Source organism: Chlorocebus sabaeus, chromosome 18 (assembly GCF_047675955.1).
Source record: "Chlorocebus sabaeus isolate Y175 chromosome 18, mChlSab1.0.hap1, whole genome shotgun sequence".
In the NCBI taxonomy this organism is placed as follows: Eukaryota; Metazoa; Chordata; class Mammalia; order Primates; family Cercopithecidae; genus Chlorocebus; species Chlorocebus sabaeus.
Genome location: NC_132921.1, coordinates 62418891 through 62443672, shown reverse-complemented (window position 1 = coordinate 62443672; position 24782 = coordinate 62418891). Strand labels below are relative to the sequence as shown.

Below are 24782 nucleotides of genomic sequence, written 5' to 3'. Positions count from 1 at the left end.
TCCAAACCAGAATGCAGCACATGTTTACTTAGGAGAGTTCTTTAAATCTATTTTAGGAAGGAACTGAGCAGGTACGTGGCACTACAGAATGAACAAAGCATGGACAAATGCAGAACACTTCTTTATTATAGCAACATATAAAACGACTGTAACTTTAAATGTTCATAACCACACTCTACATCATGATTGATGGTGTTACTCAGCTCCCTCAGATTTGAGGGAAGCTTGTGAAATTCTTAAAATTCACCAACCTTCTTTATAAGGACGTGGAATTGAAATGCATGCATGTGTTTTTGCTAAGAGCACATACATTTCATTCTCCTTTGTTCATAATCTCAGCGTTTTCAGATACCCTCAGTGAGTTAACTCAAAGCCTTTTATTATGGAAAGAACTGGCAGAGTTATATTTGCCAGTGGCAACATCCTTAAAAATTAATAACTGATAGGCCACGGACAGATTTTTGACCTAGTTCCTTTCTTTTAGAGCAAAAAGAACTTTTACCTCTGCATCCAGCCCAACCTCTAGAGACTGACAATATCCTTCAAGCTCCTTTGAAGGCACCCTAAACAGCCATTTCCATTTTAATAGTCGGATGCGGATTGTACCCTTCAATCTGAAAGTCTTCAGCTTTGAAGTCATCAATTTTCTCAACTTTTCGAAGAATCTTGAGCTTTGGGAAAGGTCTGGGTTCTCGCTGAAGCTAAAAACAAAATAAGACCATTATTTTGCCATAATTGTACAACCTGTTGTAATTGCTCCTCATGTCCATGAAACAAGCACACAGGATGTGATCAACAGTTTTATTTTACAGGAGTATGATCCTGTCGATACCTTGTTGTAGGTTATGTAACAAGCAGCTTGGAGCGCTTGATTGGAGCGCAACCAGCTGTTTTCTTGCACAGATCAAGAGTGAAGGGTATTTTGTGACATTACACAGTGTCAGGAGCCTGGTGCCTCATTAGGTGTAAGTTCTTTTCATCACTCTTGGCAAATTTATTAAAGACAGAAACACAGTCTGTAACTCATAGTTAATCTAAGTTTACTTGAATTCCACAATCCCTAACCCATCTGTCCCTGGCAGAGAGGAGGAAAGATAACATGCATGAACAGTGAACAGAAAGGGATGAAAGCCAGGATTCCTGGGATGAACAGACAGTGGCAATTAGGATGTGAAGAAAAACGACTGGAGCAGAAAGCCAGAGAGAATAAGCCTAAAGTCACCCTCCACTCAAGAGCAGTCAAATTCCCTCAAAGGAGTAACTTTTAAAATCTGAATCTAACCTGGAAGGGGCTAAAAAGTCTCTGGTTCTGAGTTTTTTTCCTTAAGGCTTATGAAGCAGATGAACTTATATTTTTATTGCCATTTCAAATCAATTGTTGGCTGCTATAACTTAGGGATTTCAAAAGACTTCTGAAGTTTGGACCTAAATATTATACCTAATGTAAAATTAATGAAAAATATTTATGGCCAGGGTGGTGGCTTATGCCTGTAATTCCAGAACTTTCAGAGGCTGAGGCAGGCGGATCACCTGAAGTCAGGAGTTTGAGAACAGCCTGGCCAACATGACAAAACCCCATCTCTACTAATAACACAAAAATTAACTGGGTGTGGTGGCACACACCTGTAATCCCAGCTACTTGGGAGGCTGAGGCAGGAGAATTGCTTGAACCTGGGAGGCAGAGGTTGCAGTGAGCCAAAATCGCACCACTGCACACTCCAGCCTGGCTGACAGAGAAAGACTCCATCTCAAAAAAAAAAAAAAAAGGGAAAAACAATTGCACTTAATTCTCCTTCAAGTTAAAATGAGTTTAAATGCCCCCTTTTGGACAATCCCCTGGCCTGAATGTGGCTCTTCCCTCTCTGGTACTGGTGCTTAGTACCTCACAGCATCTGACATGTTAAGTGCCCATGGTTGCTGAGGCAGATGCCTGCCTTGTCCTGCCCAGTACTTCTCCCTAAACTGAAGCCCCGCATTCGGAGCAGCCATCTTTATCTTGGACACAGCATTGAGCAGATGCCTGTTCCACAATCAACCTTTTATCAAGAGAAGGTACCAAACCCAAAAGTATAACATCTAATTCTCACCTGAATTTTCAGTGGCTCGATGTGATTCAGGTAAATATGTGCATCTCCCAAAGTGTGTACAAAGTCACCTGGCTATAAACCCGGGGGAGAAAGCAGAACAGTATGTTAGTTTCAATTCCTTTAAAACATCATTTAAAAACATTAGAGTATGCAGACACCTCAAGGCTTTAAAAAAATAATAATTTAGTGTAGCTTTTCCATTTTTTTGTGGCAACAGGATCGTTATGTTGCCCAGGCTGGTATTGAACTCCAGACCTCAAGTAATTGTTCCTGCCTCAGTCTCCCAAAGTGCTGGGATTACAGGCATGAGCCACCACACCCAACCTCAGCATAGCTTTTGAGAAAATTCATAGAAGCCGTATCACAAACAACCTGTATAGATCTGTTAGTGCATATACCACAGGGCCAGAAAACCTTCCAGAAAAGGAAGGTTTCAAAGTAAAAGCCCATTCACATCTTACTTACACATATCCAATTTAAAAACTCATCAGAGACTAAACTCTCTGCAATTCGTCTTCCCGTATTAAAGAACTGAAGAGCTCAGTGTTAGGCTCGCAAGTCGCCCTTCCCGAGACAGCCCACCTTCAGGCCCGTGATGTGCGCAATCATGTACGTGAGCAGGGCGTAGCTGGCGATGTTGAAAGGCACACCTAGGCCCATGTCTCCCGATCTCTGGTACAGCTGGCAGGACAGCTCACTGTTCACCACATAGAACTGGCAGAGGGCATGGCATGGAGGCAGTGCCATCAGAGGAAGATCTGAGGAACCAGCACAGAGGAAGATAAGGAGGGGTGGTGGTTTAAAAGACCACAGCTAAAGGCCAAGTAAAACAGGAGAAAAACAAAAGCCAACTCATATGGTGGAGACCAGGAGAGCCACTGGGCTGCAGTGATGTCCATAACCCACAGCCCCTGCAGCAATGGCATGGACATGAGGGAGACTATCCATTGGCACAAGCTTTCTGCAGATGTCCGCTGAAGCAATGCTCTTTCATCAGAGCTGAAGGGATCTGGGCTACCTTCGTGGCACCAAATTACAAATACAGCAGGAATAATTCTATTTGCCACAGGGAACTGGTGCTTCTGGTACACCCTCCTATATTAAAAGTCTCTATTACATGGCCAGGCACAGTGGCTCATGTGTGTAATCCCAACACTGGGACGCCAGGGTGGGCAGATCACTTGAGGCCAACTTGAGTTCGAGAACAGCCTGGCCAACATAGTGAAACCCCGTTTCTACTAAAAATACAAAAATTCACAAGCCTGTGGTCCCAGCTACTCGGGGGCTGAGGAAGGGAACTCACTTGAACCTGGGATGTGGAGGCTGTGAGCTAAGATCACACCACTGTACTCCAGCCTAGGCAACAGAGTGAGACTGTGTCTTTTAAAAAAAAAAAAAAAAAAAAAAAAAAAAAGTCTTTATTACAGATGCAAATATTCCATCCTAAGTACTTATGATATCCTGATAGAGTTTGTTGTTGTTCTTGTTTTTAAATATTCGGGGTCTCACTCTTGCCCAGGCTGGAGTGCAGTGGCATGATCATGATCATGACTCACTACAGCCTCAAATTCCTGGGTTCAACTCATCCTCTTGCCTTGGCCTCTGGAGTTGTTGGAATTACAAGTTTGAGCCACCACACCTGGCTCTACACCCTGGTAGAGCTGAATTTTACAGTATAATTGTTAAAAATGTTAGTGAGGTGGCAGCAACCTAGAACTTCATCGGCTTCCATTTAAAAATGTTAACATCTTACATGTAGTTTCTAGGCAATTTAAAGCCCTTTTCAGAGTAAGAATGAGTATAAATACACAAATTAAGATCATCTGGTTGGGAGGCCGAGGCAGGCAGATCACCTGAGGTCAGGAGTTCGAGACCAGCCTGACCAACATGGTGAAACCCCATCTCTCCTAAAAATACAAAATTAGCTGGGCGTGGTGGTGCATGCCTGTAATCCCAGCTACTCGGGAGGCAGAGCCAGGAGAATCATTTGAACTCGGGAGGCAGAGGTTGCAGTGAACCAAGATCACACCATTGCATTCCAGCCTGGACGACAGAGCAAAACTCTGTCTCAGGAAGAAAAAAAAAAAAAAAAAAAAGAAAAAAAAAATCATCTGGACCCAACCTCATGATCTGAAGGTGAAAGTGGAGCAAAATGTGACTTGCCCAAGGTCACACAACCAACCATGTGGCTGGGGGAAGTTCCCAGGGTCCTGCCTCCCTCAGGTGCCTCTGCACAAAACCACATTGCTTCCCTCTAAGAGTATGGTTAGTATAAATGAAGATGATGGGGTTCTTTCAACCTCTTGGATTCCAAGCACACATGATGATTCTTCTGTCGTCAGGGTTGGTTTTGATGGTGTCAATCACTCTTTGCAGTTGGTCAACTCCCTGTCCTGAATAATCTGTAGAATTGTCAAAAAGAGAGGACAGGTACACACATTAATCACACATGTCATGAGATGGCCTTAGAGGTCATCTATTACAGCCTCTCACCCAGGGTCCCCCCTTGACCCATGATACCTGGTGCATTCCATAAAGTTTGCAGATCTCGGTGGGTTGAGTTCAAGGCCCTGTCTGACTCCCGGCTCTGTCCTCTGGAGCCCTAACAAAGTCTATCTCCTCTTTTACACAGTCCTTTGAATATCGGGTCTGTCATGGAGTCACCTCCTCCTGTTCCCCTCATAGCTAACCCTTTCTAATCTTAACAATCTTAATTTCTTCCAGCGCTCCCCACGAACTTAGGCTCTAAACCCATCAACGATTCTTGTCACAATTTCACTGACAAATCTAGTTTATCCTTGTCTCACAGAAAGTATTGTATCTTATGTAGAATATAGCATTCCATGTACTTTCCAACTAACAGAAGACCATGGATTCCTTTCTATTACCTCAGCAGCATGCTTCCAACACTTCCACCTAAAATTAGAGTTTAGCAGCTCAACACACGACTGACTTGGAAACGTCAGGAAACCTCTATAATGATTACACCACCTTGTACTTTGCTCCCATTTCTGGTTTCTGAATTTTAATCCCTTTCCTTCCTTCTGAGATGGAACTGATTTGTTCCATCTGAGATTCTGAGAAGTGATTTGTTAACTGAAGTGCAGAGCTTCATAATCTCCTCTGGTTAAATTTCTGCCTATTAGTGTCAGACTATATTCTGGTTCAGTAATTCTCAAAATTTTGGGAGGAAAGTCCTCTCATGGTCACAGTTCTGAAAAAGGTAACATCAAAGATTTTAAAAAGATAAAACTGTGGTGGTGTAGTTCTGTAACTTGATTGTAGTGGTTACAACAATCTACACGTGCTAAAATTGCAAATATACACATATACAAGTGCACGTAAAACTAGCAAAATCTGACAACTCTGAAGAATGCACCAATGTGAATGTATACAGGATGTTACCCAAGATATTATCACTGGAGGAAACTGGGTACAGTCCAGGGAAACTTCTGTGCATTTTTTTAAAAAAATGTCCTGTGAGTCTGTAAAACAAAATCAAAAACAAGAAGGGACAAACTTCCCTACTAAAATCCAACAGCTAAGCACTCATACAACTGTAAACTAAAACCGTAATTTTATTAGGCCTCTTCAGTGCCAAGAAATAATTGAACACTAGGCAGGATTTAAAGCACCATTAAGCCAGGGGAGTAGCCTCACATCCTAAGGACACCCTACAACTGAGGTGCAGGCAACGACCTGAAGAACACTTACCTGCACAAATAACCTGGCCCACACAGCAACTGTTTTCATTGTGATAAAAGTACATGTAACATTAAACTTACCATTTTTATGTGTGCAATTCAGAGGCATTCAGCACATGCCCGATGTTGTGCAACCATCACCACTATCCATCTCCCGAACTTTTTCATCATCCCTAATCAAACCTCTGTGCCCGTTAAACATGAACTCCGCACTCCTCCCTGTCCCCCAGTCCCTGGCAACCACCATTCCACTTTCTGCCTTTAGGAACCTGCCTATTCTAGGTCCACACAGCAGTTTTAAACTTCCTGAAACTACTAACATTTAAAAGATCTCACGATCGCACATAAAATGTAGATTTTAGGCTTTTACTGAATTCTGACATCACCAGGGCCAAATTCCTCCAGGTGGCTGGAGGTAAATTGTGACTGTCCCCTTAGATGAGACACAAGCTCTCCAGGTTGCTGGTCTCTGCCCAGCTAGTAAATTGCACACACAACCCCACATCCCAAGGTGGCATCTGCTTTTCCTAGGGACAGGTGGGAGGGGCTGGGCTGACATCCAGCAAGAAGTGACACCAACAGTGACAGTAAAGTGGAAGTCCAGGAGTGAGATGTTTCCTTCTTTCTCCACATCTGCAGAGCTGGCAGCAGAGGGTGACCCTGGCACTGTGCTTCACAGCTGCGCCACCTACAGCACGCTGTGGCTCAGCCTTGAAAGGGCAATTAAAGCCACCACAAAGCAATGGGGGCATTTTGTCCCTTGTCCCACAGATGAACTTCCCATTCCCCAACACAAACACCAACCATGCGGCTATCTGCCGATGACACAGGTATGGAAAGTGCCAAGCGCCCAGTAAGTACTAATCATCAAGAGTGTGAAATGGCCTTCATGAGGCTTAATTGTGGCTTCACTGGCACCACCCCTCACAAGGTCAAAGCTATACATCAGCTCCTGGGACACTGACTCATCCCCCAGACCTTATCTAAAACAACACAGCAAACAGGTGCTAGGAAGGGCACTCAGGAAATGGAAGGCATTGTTCTGTCTCCTCACCTGATTCCATATCTCTGTATTCTGCCCCAAAATGCCTCCACTGGAAGCCATAAACTGGACCCAAGTCCCCTTCTTCTCTGGCGGAGAACCCCAGGCTGTCCAGAAAGTCTCGGGATCCATTGGCATCCCATATTTTCACTCCCTTGGAAGACAGCTCTTTCGCATTTGTGGATCCCTGGAAGAGATGGGGAGGGCAGAGCAGGCATCCAAGTAAGTCCTGAGCCATCTCAGTTGATCCCCCCAAGACACCACCTACAAGGGCCTCTGGCCCCTGCTGGCTTGCTGGGAGGTGGGCACTTGACATCACCCACCCTTTTTTTTTTTTTTTTTTTTTTTTTTGAGTTTCGCTCTTGTTGCCCAGGCTGGAGTGCAATGGTGTGATCTCGGCTCACAGCAACCTGTACCTCCTGGGTTCCACTAATTCCCCTGCCTCGGCCTCCCGAGTAGCTGGGATTACAGACATGCGCCAACACGCCCGGCTAATTTTGTATTTTTAGTAGAGATGGGGTTTCTCCATGTTGGTCTCAAACTCCCGACCTCAGGTGATCCGCCCACCTTGGCCTCCCAAAGTGCTGGGATTACAGGTGTGAGCCACCGCGCCCAGCTGCCCATCCTAACTTTAAGCAGGCTGGTCCCAGCCCAGATTCCTGAGGGCTTTAGGACAGTCTAATCCCTTCTTTGGAACCACCCTCTCAGATCTTTTCTTCCATTCCCCCCAGCTAAGCTTTCTAGACTAAACACCTCTAAGTGATATCCACCAATCTGACGGTTTTATGTTTCCTAATCAAATGTGTTGTCTACATGTGATATACCAAAATGAATTTAATGCCTACATGCAATCTGTTCCGTGTATCTGCTACCTGGCAGGATATTCCTAATGATCAGACTAATCAGTATTTTACAGTACAGGTGCATCAACTCCTGTATTGATCGAGTCGCCAATGGAGTAACTCTGACTATGACTATCAGAGGTGAGTCTGACGTTCCTGGCAAGGACTTCTTAGAATCCTGAATTCAAGCATTAAGTTGAAACAGGGGAATGCATTTTATTCCTGAGTCTCTTGCTTCCTCCCTTTCTATTGTTGTTTGTCCCGATTGTCTTTATTCCCAACAAATCATTTCTCAGTCTTTCACATATTGCTTCAAAAGTCTCTCCTTTTCATCCATTCAGACCAGGCTCTAGCCAGTTTAAGAAAGTCATCTTCTGAGGTTTCTGATGATATGTTTCAAATCCAAGGCTCACTGTCGATCAAGATAGGCCAATACAGAACAAAATACCCCAAGAATACAGAGCTAAGGCAGACTGGGGCTGGATCCAAATTTAAGCCCTTTCTAAAATGGGATAAGAGGGCTTGGGTCTGGCTTGCCCCAGGACCATACAAGCCACACCAAGTGCTCTATAGAAGGGATCCCAGCTTCTAGCATGGCCCAGACCTGAGCCCAGACTCCAGCTACGTTCCAAAAAGCACTGGTCAGAACATTGCTGGTTCTAGACCAGGACACAGAACACAGAGGAGCTTGGGCTGGGCTGCTGCCTGTCTTCAGAGCACTCTGGCCCCGGCCTGAGGTTACCTACTCAGCCCTCTGGAAGGGGTTCACCTTGTTACTGAAGAGACTCTTCTAGTTTATATGAACATGGGAACACAGATGGTATCTATATTTAGTGATCAATACATATTGACTCCTGCTATGTAGCAGGCTGTGTTTGAGGCCCTAGGGATACAACAGTGAACACGAGAAACAAATCCTCTGCCCTCAAAGCTTACAGCACATTTCATTTATTTATTTACTGTCTGCTGTCCCCCTTCTAACAGGGGAGGGGAAAGGCTGACATACATCCGATGGTGACATTTGTCTATGGAGAAAAACCAAGGAGGTTGGGGGAAGAGTCACAGTTTTAAATCAGGTCTAGGAAGGCTTGCCTGAGTAGAGACTCAAAGGAAGGAGCCAAGTGTGGGGGAAGAAGGTTCCAGGGAGTGGGGATGTCCCGGTGTGCACAAAAACTCACAAGAACAGCAGGGCTGGTGCAGAGAGCAGCAGCTAAGGCCAGAGCTGAAAAGGGACCCCATAAGGACCGTGGCTCTTACTGAGTGAAATGGAGCCACTAAGAGCTTGAGGGTGAGGAATGATATGCTTTGACCTTTTGTGTTGTCTTTTTGTTTTTGAGACGAGTTCTCCCTCTGTCGCCCAGGCTGGAGTGCAGTGCCACGATCTCAGGTCACTACAATCTCCACCTCCTGGGTTCAAGCAATTCTCATGCCTCAGCCTCCTGAGTAGCTGGGATTACAGGCATGTGCCACCACACCTGGCTAATTTTTTGTGTTATTAGTAGAGATGGGGGTTTCGCCATATTGGCCAGGCTGGTCTCAAATTCCTAACCTCAGGTGATCTGCCTCAGCCTCCTAAAGTGCTGGGATTACAGGCGAGAGCCACCACACCTGGCCGCTTTGACTTTTGAAAGGATCTCACTGGCTGCTGTGTTGAAAACAGACTAATCACTTCTAATAGTAGCGATTCTTTACCTTGATAAACCACAGCAACTCCTCCAAAACACCCTTCCAGAACACACGTTTGGTTGTCAGCAGAGGAAATTCATCTGAAAAACAATTTGCCACACAGTTTCAAGAGAGGAAGACAGATCATGCCATCCAACTTTCTTCAGGGAAGAAAACTGCCCTGGGACACGAGGCCCTGGAGCATGCGGAAAGCCTAGACTCCGGCAAAGTGGGCCAGAGATCAGGGTGGAGCTGCCAGGCAGCAAGGCACATCAGTAACCCAATTCAGGCTGAGACAGCACTTCTGTGCCCCGGTGACCACTGGACACAGGAATTCCACACAGTGAGATGGTGGTGAGAGCAGGGATGACCATGTGGAAAAAGGGAGGAGCTACTATCCACTGCCCACTAGGTGTGAAGACAACACCAAGCCTGTGTCCCAGGGACAAAAAGGGAGGCATCAGAAGTGTCGAGCCACAGAGAAATAAAAGTGTAAAAACTTACCTTTAAATGCAGTACTCGTTCATCCCACACTCTCTTGTGGTATAGCTGATATTCAGACAACAGAGAGAGATTTTTGCAAGCACCTGCTTTTATCAGAATCGCCTACCGAACGTTATTTCCTCCATTTTTAACATATAGGGAAGCTGTATGAGAAGTAACTTGAGGCCGGGCGCGGTGGTTCACGCCTGTAATCCCAGCACTTTGGGAGGCCGAGACGGGCGGATCACGAGGTCAGGAGATCGAGACCATCCTGACTAACACGGTGAAACCCTGTCTCTACTAAAAATACAAAAAATTTAGCCGGGCGTGGTGGCGGGCGCCTGTAGTCCCAGCTACTCGGGAGGTTGAGGCAGGAGAATGGCGTGAACCCGGGAGGCGGAGGTTGCAGTGAGCCGAGATCGCGCCACTGCACTCCAGCCTGGGCGGACAGAGTGAGACACCACCTCAAAAAAAAAAAAAAAAAGGAAAAGAGAAGTAACTTGCTCAATGTCTAAGCAGAAAAGTGGGTTAAAAGTGAGATCTATGGCTTATCAAAGGCCCCTGGGCTTGAAGCTGCAGAAAAGTGGATCCCTCTGCTTAGACAGAACTCCCCAAGCTGCCCCACGCGGATCAGCCACAGCAGCTGGTGTGTATTCCAGTCTCTAGATGGTTCCGTGGGCTAGAGGGCTTTCCCCCTACCTAACCACAGTGAATCTGCTTCATCAAGAATGGGTTTCCCCACTCAAAACCACCTCCAACCCTGTGTCAAGGCTGCGCTCCATTTATCTGAGAGGTCAAAGTCAGCCTCTGGCTTACACACCTTGGAGTCTCCCCTCCCCCACGCAGCAGGCGCAGGATCCAGGATGACAGGACCGTGTGACGTTAGGGAGGGCCAAAGGCTGCCTAACGTCCTGTGCCCACCCCGCCCCACTGTCCCCTGAAAGCCTGACGCCAATAACCCGCGAGGCATTTTTTGCCTGGGGTGATCCTGTCTGAAAGGAAAAGAGGAAAGGACGAATAAGAACTTATACTCGGACTCCCGAATTTCTCTTTTCAAGGTTTAAGAGGAAAGCTGGTTCGTGGGGATTGGATGGGAGGCCACCAGGAAACCAAGTTCCCGCGCCAGCCTCAACTCTCCTCTTCCCGCCGCCTGTGCCCCGCCCACATCACTTTCGCTCCAGTTTTTGAAAACTCTGCAAAGCGGAACGGTCAACAGGGGAGGATGGAGGAGGGGCAAAAGCCAGGAGGACTTCTAGACCAGCGCCCGGTCAAGCCCGGGCAGCTCTCCTCTCCCTCACTCTCCAGCACCGGGCAAACGCTGCCCGATCATGCCCGCCTTAGGGGCCACGGCATCACTGGGGTGACTGCGAGTCCCGGCCGTGGAGCCGCTGGGACTCGGCTCACCTCCCGGCTGTCGCTCCTGTGTGTGTTACCCTGCGCCAGTCACGTCTCTAATGGGAGCCTCAGTTTCGGCGTCTGTAAAGCGAGGAGGACGATGCGTCCCCTCCCTCGCGGGATTGAGGTTAGGACTAAACGGGCTGCGCAGCGCCCGCCAGCTCCCGGGCGCTCTCCCCAGCCGCGCCTCCCTCCTTCCCGCCGCCGGTCCCGCAGTGGCCCGCGGCGTCACCTCTCAAGCTGTAGCGCGCCTGCATGCCGAATACCGACAGGGTGCCGGTGCCCGTGCGGTCGTCCTTCCTGACGCCGCAGCGGAGGATGTGCTCGATCTGCCCCAGGTACTGCAGCTCCCCGTGCGGCGGCCGTGGCTCGGCGTCCCGCTCCTGTGAGGCGGGCTGCAAGGGCGGGCGCGGCAGCTCTGAGCCGGCGACGGGCATGGCGCGGCGGGACAGAGGCAGGCGAAGTGGCGCGGCGAGTGGCGGGACGGAGGCAGGCGAAGTGGTGCAGTGGCAGCAACCCTTCCGCGCGCTCTTTTCCCGCCGCCGTCCCGCGCTCCGCCTCTTCCTGCTCAGCGGGGTCCTAGCGGCCCCAGCCCTGGAGCGCGTGCGCCACGGGGAAACGCAGGAGCCACAGGTGTGGCTCGGAACGGAGCCCTGGGTAACAGCTGAGAGTCTTAGGAAACCCGGGAACCTGGATGCAGGTGCAGTGACCCGGAGGGACTGCTCCCCTGGGGAACCGTCTGGTCCACCGCGCCTTCTCTAAGCCAGCAGCACAGTTCCCACGTTTTCCTGCGGTCTTATCAACAAAACTGCTATTTGAGATCTGTTTCAATAAGTGATTTCTATTTCCATTTATTCTTTCTCACTGAAGGCTTGCAACCTGAGCAAGTGATATAATGCAGCTTTTTTACTTGATTAAAGACCTCCAGGGCGCCGGACACGGTAGCTCAAGCCTGTAATCCTAGCACTTTGGGGTGCCGAGGTGGGGTGAATCACCTGAGGTCAGCAGTTCAAGACCAGCCTGGACAACATGGTGAAACCCCGTCTCTACTAAAAATACAAAAATTAGCTGGGCGTGGTGACTACTTGGGAGGCTGAGGCAGAAGAATTGCTTGAACCTGGGAGGCAGAGGTTACAGTGAGCCAAGATTCGACCACTGTACTCCAGCCTGGGCGACAGCGCAAGACTGTCTCAAAAAAAAAAACCGCCTGGGCTTTTCTAAGGTTTTTTTTTTGTTTGAGACAGCCTTGCTCTCTCACCCAGGCTGGAGGGCAGTAGCCTGATCTCGGCTCACTGCAGTCTCCGCCTCCTGGGTTCAAGTAATTCTTCTGCCTCAGCCTCCCGCGGTAGCTGGGACTAGAGGCGCACCACCACGCCCGGCTAATGTTGTTGTTTTTTCATGTTTAGTAGAGATGGGGTTTCGCCATGTTTGGCTGGTCTCGACCTCCTCACCTCAGGTGATCCACCAGCATTGGCCTCCCAAAGTGCTGGCGCAATCGGCCCCAAATTGTTAATAGACCACATTTTCCAATTTTACTGAATTGTTTATAACATTAACACTGGGGAGTGGGAACTGTTGACGAAAAGAGTTAAACTCTGTAAAATATTTGAAGAAATTTATTCCGAGCCAAATATGAGTAACCAATGGCCGGTGATAGAGCCCTCAGGAGATCCTGAGAACATGTGCCCAAGGTGATTGGGCTACAATTTGATTTTTTATACATTTGGTTGAAAGAATTGTTATCTAAAGATTTGAAATCAATAGGGGGCTGGGCGTGATGGCTCACGCCTCTAATCCCAGCACTTAGGAGGTCAAGGCGGGCAGATCACGAGGTCAGGAGATCGAGACCATCCTGGCCAACATGGTGAAACCCGTCTCTACTGAAAATACAAAAATTAGCTGGGCAAGGTGGCGTGCACCTGTAACCCCAGCTACTCAGGAGGCTGAGGCAGGAGAATCGCTTGAACCCAGGAGGCGGAGGTTGCAGTAGCTGAGAAAGTGCCACTGCACTCCAGTCTGGGCGACAGAGCCGTCTAGGGGGGATAAAAAAAAGATTTGAATCAATAGAAAGGAATATCTGGGTTAAGATAAGGGGTTGTGGAGACCAAGGATTCATCACGCAGATTAAGCCTCAAGGTAGCAGGCTTTAGACAGATAGATTGTAGATTGTAAATGTTTCTTGTCAGACTTAAAGAGTGTGTTCTACTTGTCTTAAGGCCAGTGTTGATGTCAATGCTGGTCAGCTGTGCCTAAATTCCAAACGGAGGAGGGAATAATGAGGCATGTCTGGCTCCCATTCCCATCCCGGCCTGAACTAGTGTTTCAGGTTAAATTTGGAATGCCTTTGGCCCAAAGGAGGGGTCTTTTCAGATGGTTCTGGGGCTTAGAATTTTATTTGGGGTTTACAGAACGATTTTATAATGAGTTTAAAATGCACTGATACATGTGTTGTACTTGCAAAGCATCGTTTTGCCTCAACTGTTGATTGAGCACAGAGGTGCTCTCAGCATTTTGGTGGGACTTTTCTTAGCTGGACTGGTTTGTTCTGCACATTGCAGGGCTTTTTAGCAGGACTGTGGAAAGCCAACCACACGTTGGCGTTCCCCCACCCCACACCAGCTGAAAACTGTCCCTACACATTTCCTTACGCGTTTCGCGTTTCGGAGCACCAGCAAGATCCCAGGCTGAAAATAGTCCAAATTCTCCAGATGCACATTATCTGTGTTTAATTTCCTTGTGTTACTCTGTTACTCTTTTTTTTTTTTTTTTTTTTTTTTTGAGGTGGAATCTTGCTCTGCACCCCAGGCTGTAGTGCAGTGGCACTTAGCTCACTGCAAACTCTGCTGCCTGGGTTCAAGCAATTCTGCCTCAGCCTCCCAAGTAGCTGGAACTACAGGTGCCTGCCACCATGCCCAGATAATTTTCTTTTCTTTTCTTTTCTTTTTTTTTTGTATTTTTAGAAGAGACAGGGTTTCACCATGTTGGTCAGGCTTTTCTCAAACTCCTGACCTGAAGTGATCTGCCCACCTCGGCCTCCCAAAGTGCTGGGATTACAGGCGTGAGCCACCATGCCCAGCCTTCCTTGTGTTACTTTTAAAAACCTGATACATAATAATTGTGAGGTAGGTGGGACTTGACTCTGGAGGCAGGGCTCCGACTTGGGACCAAATTGAGGAGTAGTCAAAACAAGGATGGGGCAATAGTTTTCCATAAGACATGCCCACCAGTGTGCCATGTCAGTTTACCATTGCCATGGCAACACGCAGAGCTTACTGCCCCTTTCCATGGCAATGAGCCAACAACCCGGAAGTTACCACCCTTTTTCTAGACATTTCTGCATAATCTGCCCCTTAATTTGCATGTAATTGAAAGTAGGTTATAAATATGACTGCAGACCTGCCTTTGAGCTACTGCTGTCAGCCCACTGCCTATAGGGTAGCTCTGCTTCGCAGGAGCACTCGGGGAGCTGTAGCTGCCACCTCAATAGAGCTTTTCTTCTACCAGGTAGCTCTTAAATTCTTTCCTGAGCAAAACCAAGAACCCTCCTGGGCTAGGCCCAATTCCAGGCTCACCTGCCCTGCATCAATTGCACATCTTTGTGTATTTTTTTTTTTCTTTCTTTCTTTTTTCCTTTTTTTCTTTTCGACGGAGTCTTTCTCTATCACCCAGGCTGGAATGCAGTGACACAATCTCAGCTCACTGCAACCTCTGCCTCCCAGGCTCAGGCAATTCTCCTGCCTCAGACTCCCGAATAACTGGGATTACAGGCACCTGTCACCATGCCCGGCTCATTTTTGTATTTTTAGTAGAGATGGAGTTTCACCATGTTGCCCAGGCTGGTCTCGAACTCCTGACCTGAAGTAATCCGACTGCCTCAAGCCTCCCAAAGTGCTGGGATTACAGGCGTGAGCCACTGCACCCGGCCCCTTGTGTTATTTTTGAGGCTGGTTTATTGGTTCCACCCAAATACCAGCTAAATCACATCTCAAGACTAGGCTCCTCTGCCCACATGGACCTTCCTCTTCCACTGCCTTCCTTGAGTATCTTGACTTGATAGTAAAGAGAGAATGGTTCTTTTCAAAGTGGTTACTCCATAAATGTCGGTTAGAATGAATAGTTCTCTCAGACAAATATCATTCATTCATTCACTAACACACATTTATATCATGGTACCTTCCTCATGTCTGCAAACAGCAAGACAGACAAGGTCCTTTTCTTCATAGAACTGACATTCTGGCAGTGACAAACACTACAAAAGTAACCAAACAAGATCTGTGTGGTAGTGACAAGTGTGATGATAGTAAATTAATGGGTATAGCACTAAAGAGTGATTGTGTAGAGGGTGCTTTAGATCTGATCACCAGGAGGCCTCATTGAGGAAGTCACATTTGAGCTGAGACCTGAATACTGGGAAAAAACCAACAGGGAAGATCTGGGGAAAGAACATTCCAATCAGCAGGTGCATTTATGCCAGTAGGTGCCACAGTGCTTGCATCTATAAAAACATCCCCCGGCCGGGTGCAGTGGCTTACGCCTGTAATCCCAGCACTTTGGGAGGCCGAGATGGGCGGATCACGAGGTCGGGAGATCGAGACCACCCTGGCTAACACCGTGAAACCCCGTCTCTACTGAAAATACAAAAATTAGCCGGGCGCGGTGGCAGGCGCCTGTAGTCCCAGCTACTGGGGAGGCTGAGGCAGGAGAATGGCGTGAACCCGGGAGGCGGAGCTTGCAGTGAGTGGAGATCGCACCACTGCACTCCAGCCTGGGCGACAAAGCGAGACTCCGTCTCAAAAAAAAAAAAAAAAAAAATCCCCCAATAGGGATGGTCATGATGCTTAATCCTGTCTTGTTCTAGGAAGAAATAATAATTATTAGTGGATACATTAACTTATTGGAGTATAAAAAGCTCTTCCTTCTCATTAAGAGATATATTTGTTTAAAATTTTACTTTTTTATATTTAATAGTCATAGAAATTTGTAGTATATTTATGTTATTTTGATCAATTATGTACAAATAATAATTACAATGATCACCCAATCTGGAATAAATATTTCATACCTAGAATTTGATGCACAGGATATTCTTAATTTTTAAAATTTAAAAATCAGTATTTTATTGATCAACAAAAGATACTTAAGCATAAAAGTGTACTACATTAGGATAAAATTCTCTGAGGAATGTAGATTGAAATAAGAGTTTAAGGAGAAAATGGAATGAGATACAATTTCTCACTGTTAAAGAAAAACTTGTATATTTGTTTAAATGGATGATGCGGGGTCAAATTGCAATGATATTTAGATTCCATATGGTACATTTTAAAGAGGGATGACCTGCTAATATTTACAACGCATGGGAAAATAACAATTTGCTATTCTTTCAACTTATATAGAAAAATCACATGCAAGTATGTTGCAACTTTTTCAATTACCTTTGAGGAAGTATGAGAGAGCAAAAACATTTGAAAATTATTGGTCTAGAAAAACCTCCCCTTTACAAACTCAAACATGTAGGTAAACTTAGGTAAAAGAAAGCAGGAAATTAATGTTTTTGAGAGTCTGAATCAGTTACTTGTAATATAATTTTTTATTGTTGCAACTACCGTCCATCAATGAGTCTCATGAACCACACATTATGAATTAATGTAGTTCTCACAACTACTCTATAAAACACAAACTTTTGCAGTAGTTCCCCCTTATCCACAGGGGATATGTTCCAAGACCCCCAGGGGATGCCTGAAACCACAGATAGTACTGAACCTTATACATACCATGTTTTTTTTCCTATACATACCTTCCTATGATAAAGTTGAATTCATAAATTAGTCACAGGTAGAGATGAACAACAATAATAATAAAATAGAACAATTATAACAGTATGCCAGCATCCCTGCTCTTGTGCTTTGGGGCCATCATTAAGTAAAGTAAGGGTTCCTTGAACACAGAAGGGGTTCCTAAGAGAATGACTTGGGGAATGCAGTCATTGCGGAGCCACTGGACAAAGGGAGCATCCACCTCCAGAGAGGAGGGGACAGGAACGGCATGAGATTTAATGGCTTACAACTGAAAACTTAGGTATTTCTGGAATTTTCCACATATTTTTAAACCGCGGTTGATCTCAGGTAACGGAAAGCTTGCAAAGCAAAACCACAGATGAGCGGAGCACTAGTGTCCTTAAATTACCTTATAGATGACACTGAGGTTAAGGATCTTGCCCAGAGTCACACATCTAGAAAATATAGTAGCCAGGATGAAAATCCAGGTCAGCCTGCATGCAAAATCTTCTTTCCACTTAGCTGCTTTGAGCCTGACTTCCCCCACTGTCTTTCCACTCTAGAAGCTTTTGCTAGCTCATTGGATAGAAAATAGGCTGTCTTAATCACTTTTTGTCACCTTCACTAACAAACATATAAAATCTATGGTTGAATAGACTGTATTTGAGATTTACTGCACACCGAGGAACCCAGGATTCTATCAATAATTCCCTGCCAGGAGCAGTGGCTCATGCCTGTAATCACAGCACTTTAAAGGCTGAGGCGGGCAGATTGCGTAAGCCCGGGAGTTTGAGACCAGCCTGGGCAACATTGAGAAACCCCAAAATAGACAGGCGTGATGGTACCTGTAGTCCCAGCTACTCAGAAGGCTGAGGCGGGAGGATCACCTGAGCCAAGGAGGTCAAGGCTTCAGTGAGCCCAGATCATGCCACTACACTCCAGCCTGGGCAACAGAGTAAGACCCTGTCTCAAAAAAATAATATAACTCTCATTTTTTATAGCCTTTAGTTATGATTTACAAAAGGTTTATCTTCATTTGTGTCAGGCCTCTGAGCCCAAGCCAAGCCATCGCATCCCCTGTGACTTGCACGTATATACGCCCAGATGGCCTGAAGTAACTGAAGAATCACAAAAGAAGTGCAAATGCCCTGCCTCGCCTTAACCGATGACATTCCACCACAAAAGAAGTTAAAATGGCCAGTCCTTGCCTTAAGCGATGATATTATCTTGTGAAATTCCTTTTCCTGGCTTATCCTGGCTCAAAAAGCTCCCCCACTGAGCACCTTGTGACCCCTACTCCTGCCCACCAGAGAACAACCCCCCTTTGATTGTACTTTTCCTTTACCTACCCAAATCCTATAAAACGGCCCCCCACCCTTATCTCCCTTCCCTGACTCTCTTTTCGGACTCAGCCCGTCTGCACCCAGGTGAAATAAACAGCCATGTTGCTCACACAAAGCCTGTTTGGTGGTCTCTTCACACGGACGGGCATGACAGTTTGAAGTCAATTATATTCAACTGGCTGCCTCTGAACTCTAACGTTCTCTGACAAGCCTTTCTTTCAGATAGATCAAGACTGGGTGAAAAGTTCTTTAAAAGTTCAGAGTTCTCTCTCTTTCATTACATTTTATTTATTTTTTATTATTATTATTATTATTATTATTTTTAAAGAGTCTTGCTCTGTCGCCCAGGCTGGAGTACAGTGATGCAATCTTGGCTCACTGCAACCTCTGCCTCCCAGGTTCAAGCAATTCTCCTGTCTCCGCCTCCCGAGTAGCTGTGATTACAGGCATGCGCCACTACGCCTGGCTAATTTTTGTATTTTTAGTAGATACAGACAAGGTTTCACTATGTTGGCCAGGCTGGTTTTGAACTCCTGACCTCAGGTAATCCGCCCACCTTGGCCTCCCAAAGTGCTGGGATTACAGGTGTGAGGCACCGCACCCAGCCTACATTTTTTTTTAATAATTTGAAATACTGACTATATATACTCTCATTGTAATCCTTAGTGATATATACTGACAAATAGCTCTATTGTGTTGCACCAAGCTCCAAATTATGAGGTTGAGCGTCAGCCAGAAAAACTCTGTTTTCCATAAAATATGTATGTCAAAAGACAGCGCTGTTGTGTCAGTTTTAAAAGGTAACTATGTAGTACACCCATGTTCAAAACAGCATTATTCACAATAGCCAGAAGATGGAAGCAACCCAAGTGTCCATCAGTGGCTGAATGGATAAGCAACACTAGGTAAATCTATGCAAGAATATTAGCCAAAGACAGGAAGGAGTTCTGACACATGCAACAACATGGATGGACCTTGAAAACATTGCACTAAGTGAAACAAACCAGTCACGAAAGGACACTATGATTGCACCACTGCACTCCAGCCTGGGCGACAGAGTAAGACCCTGTCTTAGAAACAAAAAACAAAACAAAACAAAAGACAAATACTGAATGATTCCACCTACATGCAGTACCTAGAGTAGTCAAATTCATAGAAAGTACAGTCATGGTTGCTGGGGGCTGGGGGACGGGGAAATGGGAAGTGAGTACAGAGTTTCACTTTGGGAAGATAAAAAGGTTCTGAAGATGGACATTGGTGATGGTTGCACAGCAGTGTGAGTGTACTTAATGCCACAAATTGTGCACTTTAAAATGGTTAAAATGGTAAATTAATGCCATGTATATTTTACCACAATTTTTAAAAAGACTACACAGAAGCTATTGGTTTTTACGAAACAAAGCAATGAATCTCAGATATTTTTCCCAAAAAGTCAATTATATATATTTTAAGTGTAAAAGCAAACTAATGGAAGAACATTTTATTAATTAGAAAGTGACATGTTTGTAGATGTGATAGAACATAGACATCTAGGTGATTTCGTATTTTTTCAATATACAAAGAACTACTAATGTACCGTAAAATGTAATACATATTACATTACATTTTTTAAGAAGGAATTTTCATTTTAACTCAATTTGAGTATTAATAGCTAAGTCGTTCAACATAAGTAAACTAAGAGTACTTCATAGTATATAGCTAACATACTTTCCTGCAACTACGTTTATTGCATTATCCTTTTTTATTTCAGGATTTCCAGGTCCCAGATGAAGAGATAATTCTACTTACTGGATATAGGATGCATTAGATCTTCTTACCTTTAAAAAAAAAAAAAAGGCAGCAACGATCAAAATACTAATCCATTACTTATAGACTCAGTGTATTTTTTCTTGGAGTAAATGTCCAGGATGGGTGATAGAATAAAACGCTCTTGGCTTTTGGAAAAATTGATACTGTATATAGCAAAATCATGTGAAACCTGTATGCATGGATATTCTTAACAATTTGAAGAAATCTTCACAGTTTTCCTGGGTTGTTGAGCCTCTAAAATGGTCTTTTCCTCGGATGTGATAATCAAGTGTTTATTCCGTACTCTACATGTACGTAGTGTTTGGTCAATAAACTTCGGTTACTCATGACTCATTACATTAGGCAACAAATTTTGTATGTTTGCCTTTCATGATGATGTTGATGGTAAGAATCCATCTACAAAAGCTTATTCAATACTCGGGATGTGCAAGACACTGTGTTACAGCCTGTGACTATTAATCCCAGGGCCAGCAGCTGTGAAACTTGGGGATGGGAAATAAAACACATTGCAAACCAATCAGGAATGTCCAGGCACTTAGGATGCTAGATAACTAGACGGAAGTTCCAAAAGAGGGTTCTAAATATATATTTCACCCTATAATTGGAATTCATGTTTCAGTGAGCCATATACCTGCAGCTAGGGCACCTGGCAAATGTCTACATGATTGACAATGCCAGGGTGATTCTTTTCTACCATCTTTTCCTGGTTTTCCCCTTAGTATCTTTGCCTTCAAACTTTGGCAGGTTTGGGACCCTGAATGCATTCATATAATCAGAAAATTGACGAAATTGTATCCATGATACTGAATAAGATGCAGAAAAAAGAAATTCAGTGAGTAAACAAACTTGGAAAATGTTTATTCTCATGAACAATAAAAAACCATAAAATTATAACAATAAGATAAAATTTTTCATTCACTACTGAAGATTTTAAAAATTGAAATGCCAGGCCAGGCACAGTGGCTCATGCCTGTAATCCCAGCCCTTGGGGAGGCTGAGGCAGAAGGATGACTTGAGGCCAGGAGTTTGAGACCAGCGCAGCCAGCGTGGTGAAAACGCATCTCTACTAAAAATTACAAAAATTAGCCAAGTGTGGTGGTGCACACCTGTAATCCCAGCTACTTGGGAGGTTGAGGCATGAGAATCGCTTGAACCTGGGAGGTGGAGGTTGCAGTGAGTCGAGATCACGCCACTGCATTCCAGCCTGGGCAACAGAGAGAGCCTCTGTCTCAAAAAAAAATTGAAATGCAAATTAGTATTTATTTGAGAAATTGGTACTGCAGACATTGCTGTTATTACATTTAGCAATATATATATATATCCAGAACAATAAGATGTTAATAACCTCTAAACAAGTAATTCTATTTCTTGGAATCTAAGAAAATAAGTAGAAAATGTGAATAAGGAAAACAGTAAAATGATAATAGTGGTTGTGTTACGATGGTGGGATTATGGATAACTTCTGTCGTCTAAATGTTTGGTAGCTGTGATTTTGTTACTTTTAGAATTTTAAAACTATACATAAAAAAGAAAAACATTAACATTGCCTGTGAAAAATCACTTTGTATGCCTTGTTAGTAAAATATTTTGAGAGATCAAAATACTTGATCTCTCAATTACTCAGTATCTCACTTCCCATTGCCATTGCAAGTCCCGACATCTGGGAAGAGATAGATGACTTTACGGGAAAAACTTTGATTTGGCTACAAACGCGAAGTCAGTACCTACTGGGGCACCAGCATGAGGCTTCCTTTCTCTAAAACCTATCGCGTCTCACCAGCACTGCAGAGTGAAGCTCAGACTCCACAGCCCGGCACTCAGAGCCCTGACCTCTTCCCACCTTTGCTTTCCACCTTCACCTACTGTTACTCTTGTTGTATTCTACTGATATTCATTTACATGTGTTTATTAATTTATTTGTTCAACAAATATTGAGGGTTTGCCCTGTGCCAGGCACAGTCTTAAGTCCCCACTGACAAAGAGAAGAACAAAAACCCTAGAATGGTGGTACCCTCATGGACTGTAGGTCTCGGGATGGAGATAAACGTTCATAAAGAGCCACGTGGGTAAATGTCAACTTACAAGAGCTGAGCGCTGCATGGTGTAATGGTCAAGTATGAAAGGGGAGGGAGGGCATGTTGCCCCTAGTTTATGGGTAGAAGAGGGTATATTGCCCCTGAACAAGTGACTTTTTGAACTGAGATCTGTTGATGACTCAGTAACCTAGACAAAGAGGTAGACATGGGGACTGTCAACCAAGACTCTCCTCTCTCCTGGTCTAGAGGTGGACACACATGTCCCAGCTGGGCCAGCCAGATTCCTCCTGGCAAGTCACATCTTGAGCAGAGTGATCTGAGGACTAAAAACAATTGCAGCTGCTTCACCGTGAGCGCTGGGCCCTGAAGCAACTGTCCATGGGTTTCCTCCTCCCAGACTCTAGACCCGACCCGTGTCTGCCTGGCTCTGGGCATAGTGGTCCAGCTTCCCCTCTGATTCGTGAGTCAGCATCCTTCCATTTCTTTCAGCTGAGCTGGTCTTGGTTGCCTGCAACCAAAGAAGGAACCCAAACTCACAGAGGGGAGGTGCCCTGACACAGGGAAACTTAAAGGCCCCACAGTGTGAGGGGACCAGTTTAGCAGGACTTCCCAGCGCCCCCAGTACCTAGATGTTCTACTCTTTCTCGCTGTATTTGCCCATGCCGTCCCTCTTTTTGGAACAGTCTCCTCTCCAACCTATACACTTTGATGCTGCCTGTGTGTGTGTCTACATTTATATATTTAATTAATTGATGTATTTTTAAGAAAGGGAGAGGATGGCAGGGTGTGGTGGCTCATGCCTGTAATTCCAGCACTTTGGGAGGCTGAGGCAGGCGGATCACCTAAGGTCAGGAGTTCCAGACCAGTCTGCCCAACATGGCAAAACCCCGTCTCTACAAAAAATACAAAAAATTAGCCGGGTGTGGTGGAGGGCACCTGTAATCCCAGCTACTTGGGAGGCTGAGGCAGGAGAATTGCTTGAACCCGGCAGGCAGAGGTGGCAGGGAGCTGAGATCACACCACTGCACTCCAGCCGAGGCAACAAGAGCTAAACTCTGTCTCAAAAAAAAAAAAAAAAAAAAGAAAAGGGAGAGGAGGCTGGGCATGGTGGCTCATGCCTGTAATCCCAGCACTTTGGGAGGCCAAGGTGGGTGGATTACTTGAGGTCAGGAGTTCAAGACCAGCCTGGCCAACATGGTGAAACCCTGTTTCTACTAAAAAATACAAAAATTAGCCAGGTGTGATGGTGTGCACCTGTAATCCCAGCTACTCAGGAGACTGAGGCACGAGAATCATTTGAACCCAGGAGGCCAAGGTTGCAGTGAGCCGAGATCATGCCACTGTACTCCAGTCTGGGCGACAGAACAAGACTGTCTCAAAAAAAAAAGAAAAAGAAAAAGAAAAAAAAGGAGAAAAAGGAAAGAAAGGGAGAAGAGAGAGTGGGAGGAGGAAGAGGAAAGAGGAAAGGAGAAGAAGAGAGGGGATAGAAGGACGGTGAGAAAGGGAATATATCCAGCTCAGAAGTTTCTTCCCTACGAGAACGTGAACGACCCTCCCCCGAACTCCCAGAGCCTGCTCCTGTGAACTCTCTAAATCCTGCCTTGCTTTATAGTTGTGTGTATGTCTGTCTATCTGTCTTGTGCTCCCTGTTGGATAGGAAGCTCCTTGGGGACAGGATCTTGTCAAATTTTTCATTTTCTCTTTCACAGTACCTAGTTCCCGTATCTAAACTTAGTAGATGCTAAAAAGATGTTGGTCATTTGACTGATATAACCAAAAAAAAAAAAAGGCCTCCATAATTCAGAAGTAAAGGGAGAGGCAGCAAATCCTGTCACATCTGGCTTAATTACACACTGATGGTGACCTACTAACAAGGTCCCTTACGAGTAACTTAAAATGTAATTATTCTTTAAGATTGATCATATTACCCAGATTTTTATATCTTGCATTTTTTGAGCAAATATCTTAACAGGAAGCAGTACAGTGTGATGAAGGAGTCAGAGAGAGACCTGGCTCCACATTCTGCTCTACCACCTCCGACCTGAGTAGTTCATTGGACATTGGACGTTGAGCCTCAGGATCTTTTTCTGTAAAATGATGATAATAATATCACCTCCAAGACTGGCTTATATTAAAGCTCTTGTTAAAGTAGTTAGCAAGTCATTATATAAATTTTTTGAATATTTTTAACATTTCATAAAATGTATTGAATGTATTTAGCCATAATCTATTTAACCACTGTCTCATTTTTACACATTAAGATTATGTTTAACATTTTTAATATTTTAAATAACTTTGTAAATGTAGATCTTGGAGGGAGAACTTTTCATCAAATTTAGATTTATTCCTTAGGATTGATTTCAGAAGTGGAATTATTATATCAAAAAGAAATTTTATGGCTCTTCATATGCATAAACAAATAGCTTTCAAAAAGGCAAAACCAATGTATGTTCCCACTAATACATGATATATGAGAATCCCCATTTCATCACATTCCTATCAGGATTTCCCGGGGGTTTTTTAATTTGCAAATTTGATAGGCAGAAAATGCCATCTTGTTTGTTTTCATGTCTTTATTAATGAGGTTAAACATATTTTCCAG

General features: G+C 44.9%; 1 protein-coding gene across 1 annotated transcript; it reads right to left on the bottom strand.

Moving 5' to 3' along the window:
• Positions 1 to 108: 108 nt before the first annotated feature.
• TYMS (thymidylate synthetase) lies at positions 109 to 11783 on the bottom strand. Its single transcript, XM_007974498.3, has 7 exons — positions 11451 to 11783; positions 9368 to 9441; positions 6846 to 7020; positions 4388 to 4489; positions 2670 to 2845; positions 2088 to 2159; positions 109 to 701 (listed from the first exon to the last, which is right to left on the bottom strand). Exons 1-7 carry the CDS (start codon positions 11653 to 11655, stop codon positions 564 to 566), a joined length of 942 nt encoding a protein of 313 aa, XP_007972689.1. The 5' UTR covers positions 11656 to 11783; the 3' UTR covers positions 109 to 563.
• Positions 11784 to 24782: the final 12999 nt, after the last annotated feature.